This window comes from Mustela erminea, chromosome 6 (assembly GCF_009829155.1).
Source record: "Mustela erminea isolate mMusErm1 chromosome 6, mMusErm1.Pri, whole genome shotgun sequence".
Taxonomy (NCBI): domain Eukaryota; kingdom Metazoa; phylum Chordata; class Mammalia; order Carnivora; family Mustelidae; genus Mustela; species Mustela erminea.
This window is the reverse complement of record NC_045619.1, coordinates 52,641,774-52,660,657: the sequence shown is the minus strand read 5'-3', so window position 1 is coordinate 52,660,657 and position 18,884 is coordinate 52,641,774. Positions and strand designations below refer to the sequence as shown.

Below are 18,884 nucleotides of genomic sequence, written 5' to 3'. Positions count from 1 at the left end.
GGCTTAAAACAATGTACCTTTATTCTTTCACAGTTCTGCATGTCAAAAATTTTAAATGAAAATGTTGGAAGGCTGCTTTCCTCTGGAAGCTTTAGAGAAGAATTCACTTTCTTTATTTGTCCTGCATCTTTCAAAGGGGGGGGTATTTTTTTATATATTACTTGGGGGGGGGGAGTGGGAGACAACATGAGTGGGGAAGGGGCAAAGGGAGAGGGAAAGAGACAATCTCAAGCAGACTCTGTGCTGAACACAGAGCTTCATGTGAGGCTTGATCTCACACCCCTGAGATCATGACCTGAGCCAAAACCAGGAGTCAGAGGCTTAACCAACTGAGCCACCCATGCACCCCAATTTTTCCTGCTTCTATAGGCTGCCTGAATTGTTTGGCTTGCAGCCCCTTCCTCTCATTTCAAAGTGTATCACTCCAATGCCTGTTTCCATCATCATACTCCTTTTTCGAACTTTTACTCTACTGCTTCACTACAATTATACTAGATCTACCTGGATAATCCAACATAATCTCCAATGCAAGATTCTTAATTTAATTGTATCTACAGAGTTTCTTTTGCCATGTAAGGAAATGTAATCACAGATTCCAGGTATTAGACATAGACATCTTTGGAGGTGGGAATGGGGGACATTTTTTAGCATACCACAAGTGGTTCTATTAATATACAACAAAATTGACAAGTAAAAACAGGTACATTTCATAGTTATATGAATCACAGCATCAAGTATACATAACAACTGCAAGTAAGTATGAACCTAATAATACAATTTCAAAACATTTGAAGCAAAACCTCACTGAATTAAAAAAGAAATAAGCAAATCCATAATTATAGTTGAAAATTTAAACACCCTTTTCTCAATAACTGATAAAGCAACTAGACAAAAAAAATCAGTAAAAATTTTTAAGCAATACTATAACCATCTTGACTTAGTTGAAGTATATCCAACAAAATGATATCAAATAACCACAGAATATGCGTGTCTTTCAAGTGTAAATGGAATATTTACCAAGTAAATTACAATACTGGATACTAATACAAATTTTAATGAATTTCAATAGGTTACAATCTTAAAGATGTGTTCTACAGCCAGAGTAGAATCAATAACAAGAAAAAATCTAGAAAGTTCCTAAATACTTAAAAATTTTAAAACACACTTATAATCATCAGAGAAATAAAAATCAAAATACAATGAGGTATGACCTCCTACTTGTTAGAATGGAAATAGCCAGGGGCACCTGGGTACTTTGGTTCAAGTCATGATCTCAGAATCCTAGGATCAAGGTCAGAGTCCTGAGATCAAGCTCCCCTGCTCAGTGGGGAATCTGCTTGTCCCTCTTTCTCTGCCTCTCCCTCTTTCAAATAAATAAAATCTTTTTTAAAAACAGCCCAAAAAAACCCAGAAACAAAAACCAAGAAATAACAAGTGTTTATTAGAGTATTGGAAAGGATGTGAGGAAAAGGCAACCCTGGGCACTACTGGTGGGAATGATAATTGGTGTAGCCATTATGGAAAACAGTGTGAAGCCACCTTAAAAAGTAGAACTACCTACCATATGATCCAATAATTCCACTTTTGGGTATGCAGTTGAAGAAAACAAAATCACTACCATTTGTATCTTTTATATCAAAATACATCTGTACTCTCACATTCACTGCAGCATTACTCACAATAGCCAACACATGGAAACAAACTAAGTATCAGCTGATAGATGAATGAATAAAGAAAATGTGGTGTATATACAGAACGGATTATTTAGCCATTAAAAAAAAAAAGGAAGAAAATCCTGTCATTTCTGACTATATGGATTTACCTTGAGGGTACTGTTAAGTGAAATAAGTCAGACAGGGAAAAACAAATACTGTATGATCTCATTTATATGTAGGATTTAAAAAACAAACAAACAAAAAAACACTGAACTCACAGACAGAAGAGACTGGTGGTTGCCAGCTGTAGGGGGTGAGGGGGGGTAAAGTTAGTTAAAAGGTACAGACTTCCAATTACAAGATGAGTAAGTCATGGGGATGTAACGTATAGCACGGTGACTGTAGTTAATGATACTGTATTATATATTTGAAAGCTGCTAAGAGAGTAGATCTCAGAAGTTCTCACTACAAGAAAAAAACTGGTAACTGGGGTGATGGATGCTGACTAAACTTACTGTAGTAATCATTCTGAAATGTAAGCATATATCATATCATTACATGTACACTCAAAAATTAAGTTCTGTTTGAATAATTAACACGACTTTTTGTATACCTAAAACACACACACATGCACATTCTAAATAATCCATAGGTTAAAGAAGAAATAATAAACAAAATTAGAAATTATTTAAAAAACTAAATAATTACAAAAATTTGTAGACCATAGCTAAAACAGTAACTTAGAATGTTAGAGCTTTAAGTGACTAAAAAAGAAGAAATACTTTAAATAAATAATCTGTTTCTGGTTTAAGAAGATAAAAAAGAAGAACTAATTAAAACCAAAGCAAGCAGAATAAAGGTCGGGAATTTTAAATTCTAAACGAATAATATTTAAAAAACTAACCACAACCAACAGAAAAATGAACAAAATTTGACTATTATATAATATATACATTTATATGTTACATAATACATTTAATATAAATTAACAAAATTAAAAATAAACAAATAAAAATTGGGTTATTTGGTAAGATTATTAACTGATAAACTTCTAACAAAATTTACCAAGAAACAAAGAAAGACAAACTATGAATATCAAGAATGAAGCAAGTATATTACTACAGATTTTAAAGACACTACAAGAGTAATAAGGGAATATTCTATCTGTATGCCAAAAAATTTAACAATTTAGATAAAATGGAAAAATTCCTTGAAAACCACCAGGTGTTATATAATACTGATGAATCACTGACCTCTACCTCTAAAACCAATAATACATTATCTGTTAATTAACTGAATTTTTTTTAAAAAGTCTGTAGGGAATATAAACAGATAACAGATTTTATAGGATAATGTTTCATAATAATATTAGCAAATGAAAATGTATTTGATTTTTAATTTTTTATAAAGAGTTCAAATAAATTAAATGTATAATAATTCCTAAAAAAAAAAAGAAAGAAAGAAAAACACAATTTACCAACTAACACAACAAGAAACAGAAATTTCTGAATGGCTCTACTAAAGAAACTGAATTTCTTAATACAAACCTTCCCGTTAAAAAAGCTTCATGCTCAGATGACTTCAATAGCATGTTCTATCAAGCTTCGAAGTATAAATAACACAATTCCTTCAGAAAATAGAAAATGAAAGTATACACTCCAACTTATTTTAGGCAGCTATCATGATTCTGATACCAAAACTGACAAAGAATTACAAGAAAAAAAGATTATGGACACCTGGATGGCTCAGTCAGTTAAGCCTCTGCCTTTGGATCAGGTCACGATCCCAGAGTCCTGGGGTGGAATCCTGCATTGGGCTCCCTGCTCAGCGGAGAGCCTGCTTCTCCCTCTATCTGCAGCTCCCCTGCTTATGCTCTCTCGTCCTCTCCCTCTCTCTCTCCTTGACAAATATATAAATAAAATCTTCAAAAAAAAAAAAAAAACTAGACTCATGAACACTCATGAATATAGACTTCAAAATCTTTGAAAAAATATCAGCAAATGAAATTCAGAAAAATACAAGAGACAATTCATCATGACAAAGTGCGGTTTATCCCAGGAGCAAAGCCAGGATGATGTTTAATTTTATCATTTCTATGCAACACTGTAATGAAAATCCTAGACAGGAACATGAGGAAATATTCTTGGGTGATGAAAATCTACTAAATCTTGATTACAAGGTGGTTACAGTTATGATGCATTGTTAAGATGCATTGAATTATACACCTATGAGTTGTGTACTTCATTATTGATAAATTGTACCTCATCAACAACAAAAAAATAAAACTTCAAACAAATATTGAACTCCAATAGGCTTGCTTTACACATTGGTATGGTTTATCAGTTATAAAGCTACTTCCTGTATTTTCTTGTCTGTAAACAAATGTATAAATATATTGTGTAATGGGAGCGGTTTCTCACTCTTAGAAATATATATAGATTTCCTAACTCTGCCTAGAGGCACTAAAGCAGTGACCCAAAAGTAGCAACAAACACACCTTGTAATCAGATCTTGGTTTTTCAACACCACTCTCCACTAAGAGGAACCAGGCTCCCATGGAGAAATGACTGATTCTAGGATAATTAAAATACAAGATAAGCAGGGAATATCTGTATATCTAAAAGTAAAGAATTTGCTCCAAACGTGTTGGGGAGATGTCAAAATGACAAAAGGAGGCTCCCACTGGCAGTCGACATCAACCCACACCCTCCAGCAATTTATCTGTTATCTCATCAGTGGGCTGCCTGTTCCTGCGGCAGGAACTACACAATCTCTTCACAGGCCTGAATCTCTACCTCGTGGTTGGGGGAAGTGAGCACTTCTTCAAGCTTCTAAGGTACTTCCTTGCTATGCTAACTCTTCTTCAGCCCAGAGGTAGTAGCTGCATTTTGTAGTTACTATTTCTTTTTTTTTTTTTTTTAAAGATTTTATCTATTTATTTGACAGAGAGAGAGATATCACAAGTAGGCAGAGAAGTAGGCAGGGGGGGGGGGGGGAGCAGGCTCCCCACCGAGCAGAGAGCTCTATGCAGGGCTCGATCCCAGGACCCTGAGAACATGACCTGAGCCAAAGGCAGAGGCTTAACCCACTGAGCCACACAGGCACCCCAGTTGTTATTTCTGTGTAACTTCTCTATAACCTAGAGTCCTTGTTGAGCCCCTCTTACTAATTATTTTTTACTAGAAAACAAGTCTACATTAAATTTTTCCTTAAAATCACTGGTCTGGTATCTGTCTTCTAATTGCATCTTGACTGGTAAGAGGACACATCACTTCTTAGTCCTATCAAAAAGCACATACCTAGGGGTGCCTAGATAGCTCAGTGGTTTAAGCCTCTGCGTTCAGCTCAGGTCATGGTCTCAGGGTCCTGGGATCCAGCCCCGCAGCCAGCTCTCAACTCAGCAGGAAGCCTGCTTCCCCCTCTCCTCTCCCTCTGCCTGCCTCTCTGCCTACCTGTGATCTCTCTGTCAAATAAATAAATAAAATCTTTTTAAAAACATTTAAAAAAAAAAAGAAAGAAAAAGAAAACGTATACCTAAATATAATCATGAGGAAAACCCAAAATGAGAGATATTTTACAAATTAAGTGACCTGTACTTTTCAAAATTTAAGTGACAAAGAAAAATGGCAACTAACTGCAATGTGTGACTCCTGCTTGGACTCTGTGGTTGGGGAATGGGAAATAATTACAAAGCATATTTACTGGGATGACTGATGAAATCTAAATATGGGCCATGGATTAGGTAATAATATCCTACCAATGTTATATTCCTAATTGTGATGATTACACTGTAATAAGTTAAGAGAATGTCTTTATTCTTGGGAAATACACACTAATGTCCTTAACAGTAACGGGCAACTTTCAAATTGTTCAAAATAAACCATTGCGTGAGTGTGTATATATTGTGTGGTGTGTGTGTGTGTGTGTGTGTGTGTGTTTACAGGGATGGGAGAGACCAATAAAGCAAATGGGGCGACTTGTAAACAACTGGTAAATCGAGGTAAAGTGAATACAAGAGTTCTTTTTACTATTCTTTCATCTATTCTAAAAATGTTAAATTATATTAAAGTTGAAAATTATCAAAACCAAAAAATGTATTTAGTCCTTGAAATATGTTAAATGTTTTAAAAGGAAAGCATCAATAAAAATACAAAACTGAGGGGCGCCTGGGTGGCTCAGTGGGTTAAGCCGCTGCCTTCGGCTCAGGTCATGATCTCAGGGTCCTGGGATCGAGGCCCGCATCGGGCTCTCTGCTCAGCAGGGAGCCTGCTTCCCTCTCTCTCTCTCTCTGTCTGCCTCTCTGTCTACTTGTGATCTCTCTCTGTCAAATAAATAAATAAAATCTTAAAAAAAAAATACAAAACTGAAATCCAATTCAAGACAGCAAACTAAATACATGCATAACAGGATTAAGAATCTACCAACAAATTTCAAAATATCCCTGAGTAGATCAGAAATTGTGAGCAGGTTGGATTTGATAGTAAAACCAGAGCAAAACCTGCAATGCAAAACTCATACAGAAGGAAGCTGTTGAGAGGTTTAAAAAGCCATTCCCAACCTCCCAGCTCAGAGTTAACAAAAAAGTAGACGGGGAAAATTATCAAAGCAATGAATTGATGGATCCAGGATACAGTAGTATCCCCTATACACAGTTTTGCTTTCTATGGTTTCAGTTATTCAAGGTCAACCACATCCTGGGAGCAGATGATCCTCCTCCTGACTTATCTGTCAATAACAACCTAACCTTAAATCACAATTGTATGTCATTCACCTCACTTCCTTTCATCATGTGAGCGCATCATCTCTCACCATCACAATGAGAAGGATGAGTACAGTACAGTTAGATTTTTTTTTTTAATTTAACAGATTTTAATTTTAAGTAGGAAAGAGAGGCAGGCAGAGAGAAGGGGGTAAGCAGGCTCCCTGCAGAGCAGACAGCCCGATACACGGCTGGAATCCAGGACCCTGAGATCATGACCTCAGCCAAAGGCAGAGGCTTAACCCAGTGAGCTACCCAACCACCCCACAGTTAGATATTTTGACAGACACCACATTCACATATTGTTATAATTGTTCTATTTTATTATTGTTGTCATTCATCTCTTACTATGCCTCACTTACACATCAAGCCTTATCATAGGTTATGTATAAGAAAAAAAATACAGTATATATGGGGTTCAGTACTGTTCCTAGTTTCAGGGATCTTGGAATATATCCTCCATGTACAAAGTGGGGAGCACTAGATCTTTCCAGCATCTTCCCCTCTGCTTATACTAAACAGGAGGCATCCTTAACATATGATTTTAGAACAAAAGTCACAGAACTTTCTAAACAAAGTGAGCAATTGTATGTGGGAGGGGGTGTGGGTGTGGGTAGAGTATGGAGGGTGTTCTTGTTAATGATAAGGCTAGACAGGCACAGAGCAGAAAAGCAAAAACCCTGCTAATTTCAGTTTTGTCCCTGACATAGATAGTTTCCATAATCAGCCCTAAAGGCTGAGAAGCAGGGAAGTAACCCAAGTTATTTGTAAGGGATGGAAAGGGAGGTCTCTCCCTCCTTCTCACTCCTACTACATAAGACAAATTATTCATCCTACTCAACTGTGTTGCTGGACCTTTCACCATTTCCAACATACAACCTACCTTCCCTCAAGCCCAACACGACTGTAGGCAATGACCAGAGGCAAGATTTCTGAAGTTAAAATTTGAATTCACCAACAAAACAACATTAATTCTAGAATGAAAGCTCATTGTAAAAGAGATTTTTGTCTTTTATTTTCTCCCATTCATCACCCAAAATCTATAACAGTGTAACTGCTCAGTAACTATATGTTGAATGAATTGAAAAAAAAAAAATTTCAGTAGAAATGCCTTAAATACCTAACTCTAATGGAATTGCTTAAGCAGTAATCCATGCACCTAAATATTATGCAACCATTAAAAAGTTTATTTGTGGGGCGCCTGGGTGGCTCAATGAGTTAAAGCCTCTGCCTTGGGCTCAGGTCATGATCCCAGGGTCCTGGGACCAGTCCTGCATTGGGCTCTCTGCTCAGCAGGGAGTCTGCCTTCCCCCTCTCTCTGCCTGCCTCTCTGCCTACTTGTGATCTCTGTCAAATCAATAAAGAAAATCTTTAAAATAATAAAAATTAAAAAATTAAAAGTTTATTTGTAAAGTTAGCGATATAGAGAAAAACTTTGATTACATTAAATGTTTTTAAGAAGGAAATGGATAACACATTCCTGAGAGAAATACATAACCTCTTTGTGGGTTTTTGGATTTTTATTTTGTCCTTCTCTGTATTTTCTGATTACAAATTACTCTTATTAAAAAGAGATTAACTTTTTAATTTTCTTATATTTTTCTTTTTTTAAAGATTTTTTTTTAAGATTTTAGTTATTTATTTGACAGAGATCACAAGCAGGCAGAGAGGCAGGCACAGAGAGCGAAGCAGGGAAGGCACAGAGAAGGGAAGCAGGCTCCCCCCTGAGCAGAGAGCCGGACGTGGGGCTCGATCCCAGGACCCCGGGATCATGACCTGAGCCGAAGGCAGAGGCTTTAACCCACTGAGCCACCCAGGTGCCCCGAATTTTCTTATATTTTTCTTGAGAACACATTCAAACCCAACCCAGACATGATACCCACCTTGGCTGAACTGAATGTACCAATCAATAAACAAATGCAGAATCCTAAACAGTGAGCATAAAGTATTGCGTGAGAGCTTCGACTCTGAAGACTACATGCACATGTAACTAACTTACGCCTCCATGACGGAACCTGAATACTGACAACATTAACTTAATAGACGTGGCAACCAACCAGAGTAAGTTCCTTAGCCACCATCAGCTTTAAAATTGAAAGCTTAGGTTTAAGATTAAATCAATCAATTCCCATTTAAAGCACTTAGAACAGTGCCGGCACCACAGAACCAGGCACGTATTCGCTTCCATTATTACTGGATTCAAAACATTGTACTAGCTCTGGTGAGAAAGACGCATCAAAATCCAGTCCCTACCCGCGAAGAGAGGGGGACACACACAAAAGCAACGCAGGAGTCAAAGCAGGATGAAATCCGGTTAAAACCAAGTAGAGGCAACAAGCGGGCACTTAGAGGAAGGAGTTCTTCATTCCGAAAAGCGTTAAAATCCAGAAAGTCCCGGGAGCAAAAGCATTTGAACCGAGTTCCAGGAACGCGCAGGACTTGAGCAAGCGACGAGTTCAGACCGACCTGAGGGAAACCGCGGAGGATCTTGGCAAAGGCACGCAGACTAAAAGAGGATAGTTCTTTCCCCGGGACACCAGAAATGCGGACAGGGTGGGCTGAACAGAATCGGTTACGGAGGGCTCAGCACGCAAAATGCCGCGAAACCTCCGGTGAACAGAACTGTTTGCCGTGTTTTACGCAGAATGACCGGGATGACAAGGTTAACGAAAACAGTACGGGTAACAACAGACCCCAAGGTACTCAAGTATAGAAAGGAAATAAAGAACAAAGGTGTCGTTAAGAAAGCCGCGACCAATCGCTGTCCACTCTCCTCTAGATGCCGATCCTGAAGACAACGCGACTCGGCACAGGCCGACGGCGAAACAGCGCCTCTCGCCGGCGGCAAACCGGCACGGGAAACGCCGACAGGAAGAGACCCGGGGCGAGAACTACAGCTCCCACTGAAGCCTGGCCGACGGCCCCCTTTCCCAATTTCCGCTTCCGCCGCCCGCCCTCGCGTACCCTCTTCTGGGAGCTGGCCGGCGCGAGACCGCGCGTGACCCCGCGTGACCGCGCGTGACTCCGCGAGCGACTCCGCGAGCAGAGAAGCTCAGGGGCGGGACTCTGGGACCCCAGTGGTAGAAACGCGAATCCCCCCCCCCCGCGAAGGTGGAACGCAACTTGAAAATCTCGGAAAGTGGTTGGAGTTGATAGGACAAGGGCGGAGCTACAGGACCGGGATCCTGACCAATCAGGGCCTGAGATCGGCCGGGAGACCGGGAAGGGGAAAGGGGCGAAATGGTTCTGTGGTCACATGCCGCGGGGTCTAGTGGGAGGAGCAGTTGCCCAGAAGACGCCTGGTGCTTCCTGTTTCCGGTTCCCGGAGTGGAGCACGGCGAGGCGCCTTGGGGAACGCTGGCCTTTGACACGAGTTCTGGGTACGGGGTCTGTGGCTGGCCCCTCGCTGGCCCTGTCTCCCAGCCCCAGACAGGTATTCAGCCAGGGATTCTGCGCCTTGGCTACTCCCTGTACCCGTGACACGTGAGTATGAGGGGCGTGGAGGAGGAGGGGAGCTGGAGAGCGCTCACACCCCGGTGCCCGGAACAGGGGCTGGGGATCGCTAAGTCTCCCTTGGCCGCGGTTCTAGCCAGGATTCCAGCTGAGGAGCCCTAGGGCAGAATGGAGGCGGAGGCGTCAGGGCGGGGAGTTAGAGAGTCCCGAAGGGAGTGAGGGAGAAAGGACCTACCAAGACCGGAGAAGGATTCGACGTGTATTTGGAAGGCAGAGAAAGGAAGGACCCTGGGTATGGAGTCGCTGGAGGTGTTCCTGGATACCTGTAGAGGGAATTTTTGGCCTGCATTGTGGAGGAAGGTAAAGTGGCATCATATGCAGAGGATACGGCTCTAGGCAGTTGGGAAATCAGGAGACTAGAGGGAATAAGAATTTCTAGAACCCTGGGAGAAGTTCGAAGAGGATGCGTGTATGGTATGGGATAGCTACTAGAGGGCTTATCTCGTGCTTTCTCTTTCTGGGGAGCTTCCGCCCATGGGACCTAGAGCCGCTTGTCTAGGGCTTCTCAGCGTCGGGCCGTTTAGCTAGTTAGGGCTGCTCTTCTGAAAGGGTAGACTGCTGGAGACAGGAGATGAGGGTGGTTACCTCAGGAATGAGCCAGACAGCAGAAAGTAGAAATTCCACTGAAAAATGGAAAATGCTCATGGCTAGTCTTGACGGGTGGGAAAGAGTGGTACAGATGCCCAGTGATTTGAACTGCTTCCCAATTCCTGGCTTAGTCAGTGGTCACTCCATTGAAGAGAATTGTTTTAGCATTACCAAAATAGATCTGTCCTAGAACAAGAAAATTGAAGGGGATTTTCAAAATCTTAAAGTTCGGCCCTTTATTTCCAAAGTATCTAGACAGACTGTTGCACCTTCAGGATCTAAGTGTAGCACATTAAAAGGGAACTACACAGCCCTTGGATTTCATACGCTCGCTAATAAATTTTTGCACCCCTATATTTATCAGAAAATAGCTTTATGCCATGAATCATCCAAGTTGCCCCACCAACTTCATACATGTTTAATACTTGTGTAACCTAGGGCAAATAATTTAGCCTTTGTAAGCATCAGTTTCCTCATCTGTAAAATGGGAGAAATTATACCTACTTTTCTTGGCTGTGAAGATTACAGACAATCTAGATAAAGCACTTAGAGCATTTGCCACTGAATCAAAGAAGTAGCTCAAAACAGACAAACCTTAGGCAGAAAAGAGAGAAGAGTGTAAGTTGAGTCTCAGCCTAACTTCTTGAACGAATAAGCAAATGAAAGAGAGTTCAGCTCCACTAATGGAGACTGCGGGGTGTTTAACCCTTTATCCTATTCTAATTTGGGAAGAGAAATCATAAACTGTTAACAAATAAGGAACTAACTTTTAGGCCGTATAACACAGTCTTCTGTATGAGAATCCCCTCTGGAAAACTGGTCCTGGGGGAAAAAAAAAAAAAAAAGGCTTGACAGTCCAGAAAGTTGAAATTTTAAATTAGATCCTGAGACAATATAAGGAATATGGCATGTTAAATCAATCTAGTAAAAGGAATCTCTTAATATTTTTTTTTTTTTTTTTAGGAACAATGCTGGTCATGTAATGTGTTGAGCAATGAGTTAATTTAGGGAAGGTAGGAGTTTGAGCTTTGAGTTCTTTATTCTACCTCTTATTCAATGAACTATGTGAGGAATCACTTCCCCCTGCTTTGTCAAAAAGAAAGCAAGGCTTTGGCTGCCTACCCTGAGTCCCAAAAAATTAATGTGAAAGGGGATACACATGTAGTGGTTAAATGTAGACCATGAGCTCTGGAGCCAGACTTTCTGGGTCACTCCATTGGCTATGTCTCAGTTCTTTCATCTGTAAAATAAGGACAATAATTGTATTTACTGCATAGGGTTTTTGTAAGGATTAATTAGTTAATGCATGTTAAATGCTTTTAAGAGTAAAAGGCAAGTACTCTATTATAAAGTTTCCTATTAGTGCTCTAAATCTGTTTTATGGGGGCCTTGGACATTACGTCTGGTGAGACTTATTCTATGGAAACACTTTACTAATACTACTGTAGTGAGTTGGTTTTGGAAATACACAAAGTCGTTGGAACATCTGGGTGGCTCTGTCAGTTAAGTGTCTGCCTTTGGCTCAGGCCGTGTTCCCAGCATCCTGGGATCAGGCCCCATGTCAGGCTCCCTGCTCAAAGTGGAGTCTGCTTCTCCCTCTGCCCCTCCCCATGCTTCTGCTCTCTCTCTTATCTCAAATAAGTAAATAAAATCGTAAGAGAAAAAAAATACACAAAGTCAGGGAGACAATTTCCCAAGCATATGTTGCCCTAATGGAGTGTGGAAAACAGAAGGTCAAATGTAAGTTTGTTTAGGGGAGTAGAGAAAATTCAGTCAGGGCAGAGACAATTCAGTCAGGGCTCAGAGCTTCCATTTTCCTATCTTCAAATTTACTAATACCCATTAAACTCTGCCTAGTTTTTTATTCTAGAAATGTACTGGAGTTGATTAACTAACCTGAAAAAGAATTAGAGGACTCTAAAGAGTTAATTAGCCAAAGTCCAGGCTTGTAGTCTGGCAGCATGTTACTACAAGTAAGAAAAGTTTGGAAGAATTAAATATTTGTATGATAACAGTGACACTGTTATGAAATTAACAAGTAGCAGTGGCCTGGAGGATCATTAACTAATGGACATCAGAGTGAAGTCTTTTGCAAGGATGAATGAGTATGTCCTGGGTGAAGATGGATTAGAGGAAAAGAAAAATGAGTTTAGGAAATGGAACCATGTGTTTCCACTCCTAGAGCAGTACAAGAAACAGGGGAATTGGAAAGTGACTTAGTGATTGCCAAGAATTGTCACCAGTTCAGAGTGTACAAAGACAACTGCTTACTGGAAGTTTAGAAACTCTTGAGATTTATGATATGTAGAGCCTGAGGTGGATTTTGAAAGATGTCTTCAGTCACTTCAACCTAGTGAATTTTCTTCTTCTATAATTTAAACGATTGTGTTTTCAGAGATGAGCCATTAAATTAGGTAAATGTCAGCTTTTAGGTGCTGTGGCTTTATTTATCTCTTACCATCTTTCTTACGATGAATATGAACAAAGACTGTTGAAGTTTCTGAATATTGACAGGAGAAGTTAGGAGCCAAAGTACTGGAGTCCCTTTCCCTATTTTACATCTGTCAATAACTTTCAACCAGACTTTATCAAGTGTTAAGTTATAATGTGAGTGTTACCTTAGGGAGGACTGCAGGTTGAAGCCATTTGTATGAACAGTATTAAACTTTAAGTGTGAGATACTGCAGTCTAACTTTTCATGAAACAGTAAAGATGCTCATACTCTCTCTCTCTCAAAATAAGTAAATAAATCTTTAAAAAGAAAAATAAACCTAAAGATTAAGAATCCTGTTCTGAGTATTAGAGGAGAGGGAAAAAAATAATGGGTGGAAAGCTAAAAGCCCGAAATAGACCCAAAAAAATAAAACCCAACTTTGTGTTAATAAGGATAACTGACTAATGTAGAATAAGTGGTGGATGGAAGATAAAACAGTAAAAATTGTACATTCATGTGCTTTCTCTCTCTCTTCCCCGACCCCGATCTTCCCCGCTTCCTCAACACCCACACTCCCTCTCCCAAAAGGATGTTCCTCTTCTACAGCTGCCGGAGGACTGGACTGCTCCTGCCACTGCTCCTAGCTGTGGCAGTAAGAGAATCCTGGCAGACAGAAGAAAAAACCTGCGACCTGGTAGGAGAAAAAGGGCGAGAGTCTGAGAAAGAGTTGGCTCTTCTGAAGAGGTTGCAACCACTGTATAACAAAAGGTAGCTGAGAACAGCTTTAAAGGACTTGAGAAAATAACTTTGTTAAAGAATCTTTTCTTCTCGGGGGCCTGGCGGGCTCAGTTGGTGGAGCATATGACTCTTGATCTTGGGGTTGTAAGTTCGAGTCCCACATTGGGTATAGAAATACTTTTTAAAACAGAATCTTAAGAATATATTTTTTTCCTCCACTTACTGACTTTTAGTATTACTACTCTGTATGGAGGGGAAACGTGTATAATAACCAACTCTGGGAGATGGTTCTAGTCTGAACTTTAGTAATGTTGGTCTTATTTGGCCATGATATCTTACTTTTTTTAAAAGCAGGCTCCATGCCCAGCGTGGAGCCCAGGGCAGGGCTCAAATCCACAACTCTTGAGATCAAAACCTAAGCTGAGATTGAGAGCTGGATGCTAACCTACTGAGCCACCCAGGCACTCCTGTTTGGTTTTGCTTGTTGGTTTTTTGTTTTGTTTTTTTTTTTAAATGCTGTAGAGCAAATTCTGAGCCCAGTTTTTAGTAGCAGTGTGCAATTCTCTTATGCAGAAGAGAAAATGCACTGTTTTTAAGACTGGATCCAGGAGACCACCTTATAGGAATTAAAAAGCATTATTTGGTACTTCCATGTAATAGGACTTTAGAAGTATCAGATAAACATTGAGGCCTGTACACATCAGAAGTGTCAGGAATCTTTGGGTATGTAAATCTGAAGATGATCTTCAAGGAACAAGAAGCCATGGGATACTTCCCATGAACATAGATCCTATTCACTGGGAAATAGCAACTGACACTTCAGCATAGTCTAGAATAGGTATTCTAGAATATCTAGCTACCTTGGATGTTGTGTTTTAAACCATCATCGTCAGCAGTTAGGATTGTCTTCTTTCAACAAATGAACTATTCACTATTACATGGGTATTTCATAATCAACAAATATTATTAACTAGTACATTTAGTTGTGACAGATAAGTAAATTAATCACACTTGGCAGGAGGTTGGGGGGGGGCGGTAGGGGTAGGCAGCTTAAAGGAAGAGAGGCTGCTTGTCCTAAAGCTGATAGCCAGTAACTTCTCTTCCTTCTTTCTCCTCACTTCTCCTTACAGCTTTGAGAGCACTGTGGGCCAGGGTCCGGACACATACATCTATATGTTCAGGGTCTGCCGGGAAGCTGGCAACCGCACCTCTGGGGCAGGCCTGGTGCAGATCAACAAAAGTAATGGGAAGGAAAGAGTGGTAGGGAGACTCAACGAGACTCACGTCTTCAATGGAAGTAAGACTCTCCCTGTTGGTTAATAGATCCCAGGTCAATCCCTCTGACGATCCTGTATGTGTCAGCCTTTTGCATTCTTTTTAGAGTATTATATGGTACATGTGCTTCAGTTCACCTGAGACTAAACCACAAGATACCTAGTTCCACCGCTCCTCTGGAGTCATGGGTCAGGACCTTTATGTTTGTTTTAAAGTTAATGAAAAGCTCATGCATAAAGAATCTAGCTGGGATTCTGTAGCTTAATATGTTTTTCATACCAGGCTTGAAAACACCAACAACCATTTCTCATTGAATTAGTCCAGTTTTGCCAGTTACATTTTCAGAGATTAAACTTCTTTTGCAAACCTGTCTACCAAAACTTCCCCAGCTAACTTGGGCTGTGGTGATTAGGTTTCTCAAAAGTCATAAAATCATATTGCTGGAAAGAACTATGTGAGCACCTATGGTCTAATTCCCTCCCTTAAGCAGATAACGTATTTTCCAGTGCAGATATTTGTTCATATCAATAATATAATGAAAAATAACATCAAGAATTTGGGGGTAAGTAGGGGTTGGAAGACTGGATTTTTGACCCAGCTCATGTTTACTTGCCTATGACTTTGAAAAATCATTTCATCTTGTGTTTCTTCATATGTGCAAGATTAGAAGCAGAATCTTTACCTTATTCACCTCACATGATTGATAAATCAAAGGATATTTTGCAAAAGAAATTTGAGTGCCATAAGTACTAAAGAAGAAATGGCTCCCGGTCTTACACCTTGCATTTATCTGTGGCTAATTTTAAATCTTAAGTTTTCCCCTACCACCTAAGAATTTTATGGAACCTCTTTTGATGTGAGCAGGTGTTCAGAAAATGTCAATCAGTGTGAAAGCATGGGTCCTAATTGTTTTTGCACTATTAGTTGCCTGCCTTTAATATGGAAAATTAAGACTATTCTTACGTGAATATCTGATTCTTCGTTGTCTTAAGGGAACACAAAGCTGTTACAAAGAAGCACGTTTTAACTTGGTATTTCTGGTTTACAGAGCTCATACTGATACTGGTTATTTTAATCAAAACCAATTTCATTGAACTCCTCCATTCCTTTCTGCCATCATACCTAGGCCTGCCTTCCTGCCCCAAAGCAACATTTCCATTGTCCCTCCTCAGGTAATTGGATCATGCTGACCTATAAAGGGGGTGACGAATATGACAGTCACTGTGGCATGGAGCAGCGTCGTGCAGTGGTGATGATCTCCTGCAATCGACACACACTAGCGGTGAGGCATCCCGGGGCACATGAGCCTAGAGAGCAGATGAGAGCACTGACCTGAGGTGGAAAGAATTTCCACAGAGAAAAAGATATATCGGGACAGACAAGAGAAAACTAGTTCAGTTTTTCCTTGTGTCACAGACACCTGTGTTCGATCATACATGGAAAATAAATTACTGAATCAGGAGAGAAAGCAAATGTTTTTTAGTTTGTGGGTTTTTTCTTTTTCTAAGTAAGCGTCGAAACAGTTAACCACATTGTTGTGTTCTGTTCTGTCCTTTCATCATCAGGACAATTTTAACCTTGTGTTTGAGGAGCGAGGCAAAGTTCAAGATTGTTTCTACCTCTTTGAGATGGATAGCAGCCTAGCCTGCTCCCCAGAGATCTCTCACCTCAGTGTGGGTTCTATCTTACTAGTCACGTGAGTGCTTTTTCCTTTATCAGTCCAAACCTTCCCTTTTTTTCCCCCCTTAAACTCAATTACTTGGTGACACTTAGACACAAATTGTCTGTATATGTGTACACACTATACTATAATTGGAGGGGGGGTACTTTTAAACTCTGATTATGCAAGTTTTAAAAAGTTAGATACAACGTTTCACCTCTAATATTTGCATTTGGAAATGCTTTACGTCCCATTACTGGAAAACCGGACAGTTTTTTTATTATCCCATTAGATTATAAGAATTTTCGGGGAAGTGGAACTCTATACCTAGCTAATAGTACTTATTCTTGGCTACAAGTCAGAGTCACACATTAAGTCTTATTTTTGTCTGAGCCTTTGCTTTTAGATGTGCTCTAACTGGTTTTCTAAAGAAGGCACCCTTCCCATTTTAGGGGCGTTTTTTTCCCCCATTTTTATAGAATACAGACTAGGAAACCACTAATGAATATAAAGATTACCTTTTCTTATCAGTTTTACTAGTCCTTGGTTTTTAACTAGTGATGTCTTTCTTAATAGGTTTGCATCACTGGTTGCTGTCTATATCATCGGAGGGTTCCTATACCAGCGACTGGTGGTGGGAGCCAAGGGAATGGAGCAGTTTCCCCACTTAGCCTTCTGGCAAGATCTTGGCAACCTGGTAGCAGTAAGTAACAGGACTGGTGGCTGAGTCTGTAGCCTGCCGCCAAGGCTGAGTGACCAACCACCCTGGCTTACCTAGACAGGGGGATTTCCAGGGACATAGGACTTCGGGTGCTAAACACAAAGGAGTCCCAGGCCGTAGTACAAAGTAACAAGTAGCATAGCATCTTAGTGTCTGGCCTTAGGAAAGGCTTCGCTGGAAGAGCAACACTGTTGCTTAAGTTGAGGAATCTGATAAAGCTGTTAAGGGACCTGGATGGGGAGAAAGTAAGACCTAATTAGAATTTTTCTCGCATTAGCCCTAAATTCAATTTAGGCTGGCCCTTAGAGCTTCTGGATTTTCTCATTATCCTTGAAGAAACCTAGTTCTTGCCATATTCTTAGGCCATAGGTGTATTTTGCCTCACCCTCAAAGTTGGTTATTCCAGATTATCATTTCCTTCCTTTGCTTCTCTCTACAGGATGGTTGTGACTTTGTGTGCCGTTCTAAACCCCGCAATGTGCCTGCTGCGTATCGTGGTGTGGGGGATGATCAGCTGGGCGAGGAGTCAGAAGAAAGGGATGATCATTTATTACCAATGTGATTGCACTTTAAATGCCCAGCTGCTTCTTCAGTCCCCCAAACCAAAGCATACTCAGCCAGATTTCTTAGGCAGTCTCCACTCCAGTCTCTCATCCCATCCTTAACATTGATCTTGCTTTCCAGTTTGCTTTTGATTTGCATTCTCTTCTCACTAGCAGAAATGCCTTCTCTTTGCTCCCCATTTTGTTTTTTGTTTTTTTTTTTCTAGAGAGGTACAGTTATAGGACAGAGATAAAAATAATAGGGCCTGTGCAGAAGAGGCTATCACACTATCTCTTGGTATCAGAAGGTACAAGATAGTTACAATGAGCAAAAAAGTGTGGCAGGCTCCCTGAGTCTTTTTTAAACATATTTTCACAAGTTTTTGAGACACTGGATTTCTTCAATTAAAAAAAAAGGGGGCAAAGAAACATTATTTATACAAGGTTTGATTGCTTTCATGCTGTTACTCTGTACCCTACAGTAGTCTCCATGAGAACCTAGATGTAATTTCTTGCTGCTTGGAACTACTCTATGGTGATTACTTGGTTACATTCCAAGTATTTCTATTTGGTCTGAGCCTAGGGATGTTGCAGGCTTGCTTCTTCCACCTCTGGGATTGGGATGGGGAAAATGTTAATTTCCCACTTAGAGGATTATAAAATACCATCACATCAGTTGTTGGCAGTGGAGTGACCTTATAGCTGGAACTGGACCCTGGATTGTGGCCTTGTGGTCGTGGACCTTGTATGGCCAAAATACCTTATCCAGAAGTCTAGTCCGTTAGAAAGGGAAAGTGAATGGGACCTCTTGTGCTATAGGGGTTTCAGAAAAGGAAGTCTGTTTACCCGTGGTGGGATCTCCTTGATGGCTTTCTTCTCCCACTCACAGTAAAAGCTTTAGGCAAAGCTTTTCTTCTAAGCTGTTTTCCTCTACCGGTATTTCTATATATGTTGCACTTTCTTCACAGGCATGTCGACTTCCCCCTTCCCTCCCCACCT

The 18,884-nt window shown here is 40.3% G+C and overlaps 1 protein-coding gene across 2 annotated transcripts; it reads left to right on the top strand.

Annotated features, from left to right (window-relative positions):
• The first annotated feature begins 9,455 nt into the window (after positions 1-9,455).
• Positions 9,456-18,791, top strand: M6PR (mannose-6-phosphate receptor, cation dependent). Of its 2 annotated transcripts, XM_032347197.1 has the most exons (8): positions 9,806-9,897; positions 11,479-11,528; positions 13,538-13,717; positions 14,818-14,984; positions 16,135-16,244; positions 16,528-16,658; positions 17,199-17,325; positions 17,783-18,791. In XM_032347197.1, exons 3-8 carry the CDS (start codon positions 13,539-13,541, stop codon positions 17,903-17,905), a joined length of 837 nt encoding a protein of 278 aa, XP_032203088.1. In that variant the 5' UTR covers positions 9,806-9,897; positions 11,479-11,528; position 13,538; the 3' UTR covers positions 17,906-18,791. The 2 variants fall into 2 exon arrangements, with proteins under 2 accessions (XP_032203087.1, XP_032203088.1); XM_032347196.1 differs by lacking the exon at positions 11,479-11,528 and having other exon boundaries at positions 9,456-9,897.
• The last annotated feature ends 93 nt before the right edge of the window (positions 18,792-18,884 follow it).

Bases quoted from the DNA above. Each gene is read 5' to 3' on its own strand.
- M6PR (XM_032347196.1), top strand. From the start codon at position 9,671: ATGCCGCGGGGTCTAGTGGGAGGAGCAGTTGCCCAGAAGACGCCTGGT. The intron at 9,898-13,537 runs GTGAGTATGAGG...CTCTCCCAAAAG, and splicing joins ACTCCCTGTACCCGTGACAC to GATGTTCCTCTTCTACAGCT. The intron at 16,245-16,527 runs GTGAGGCATCCC...TTTCATCATCAG, and splicing joins GCAATCGACACACACTAGCG to GACAATTTTAACCTTGTGTT.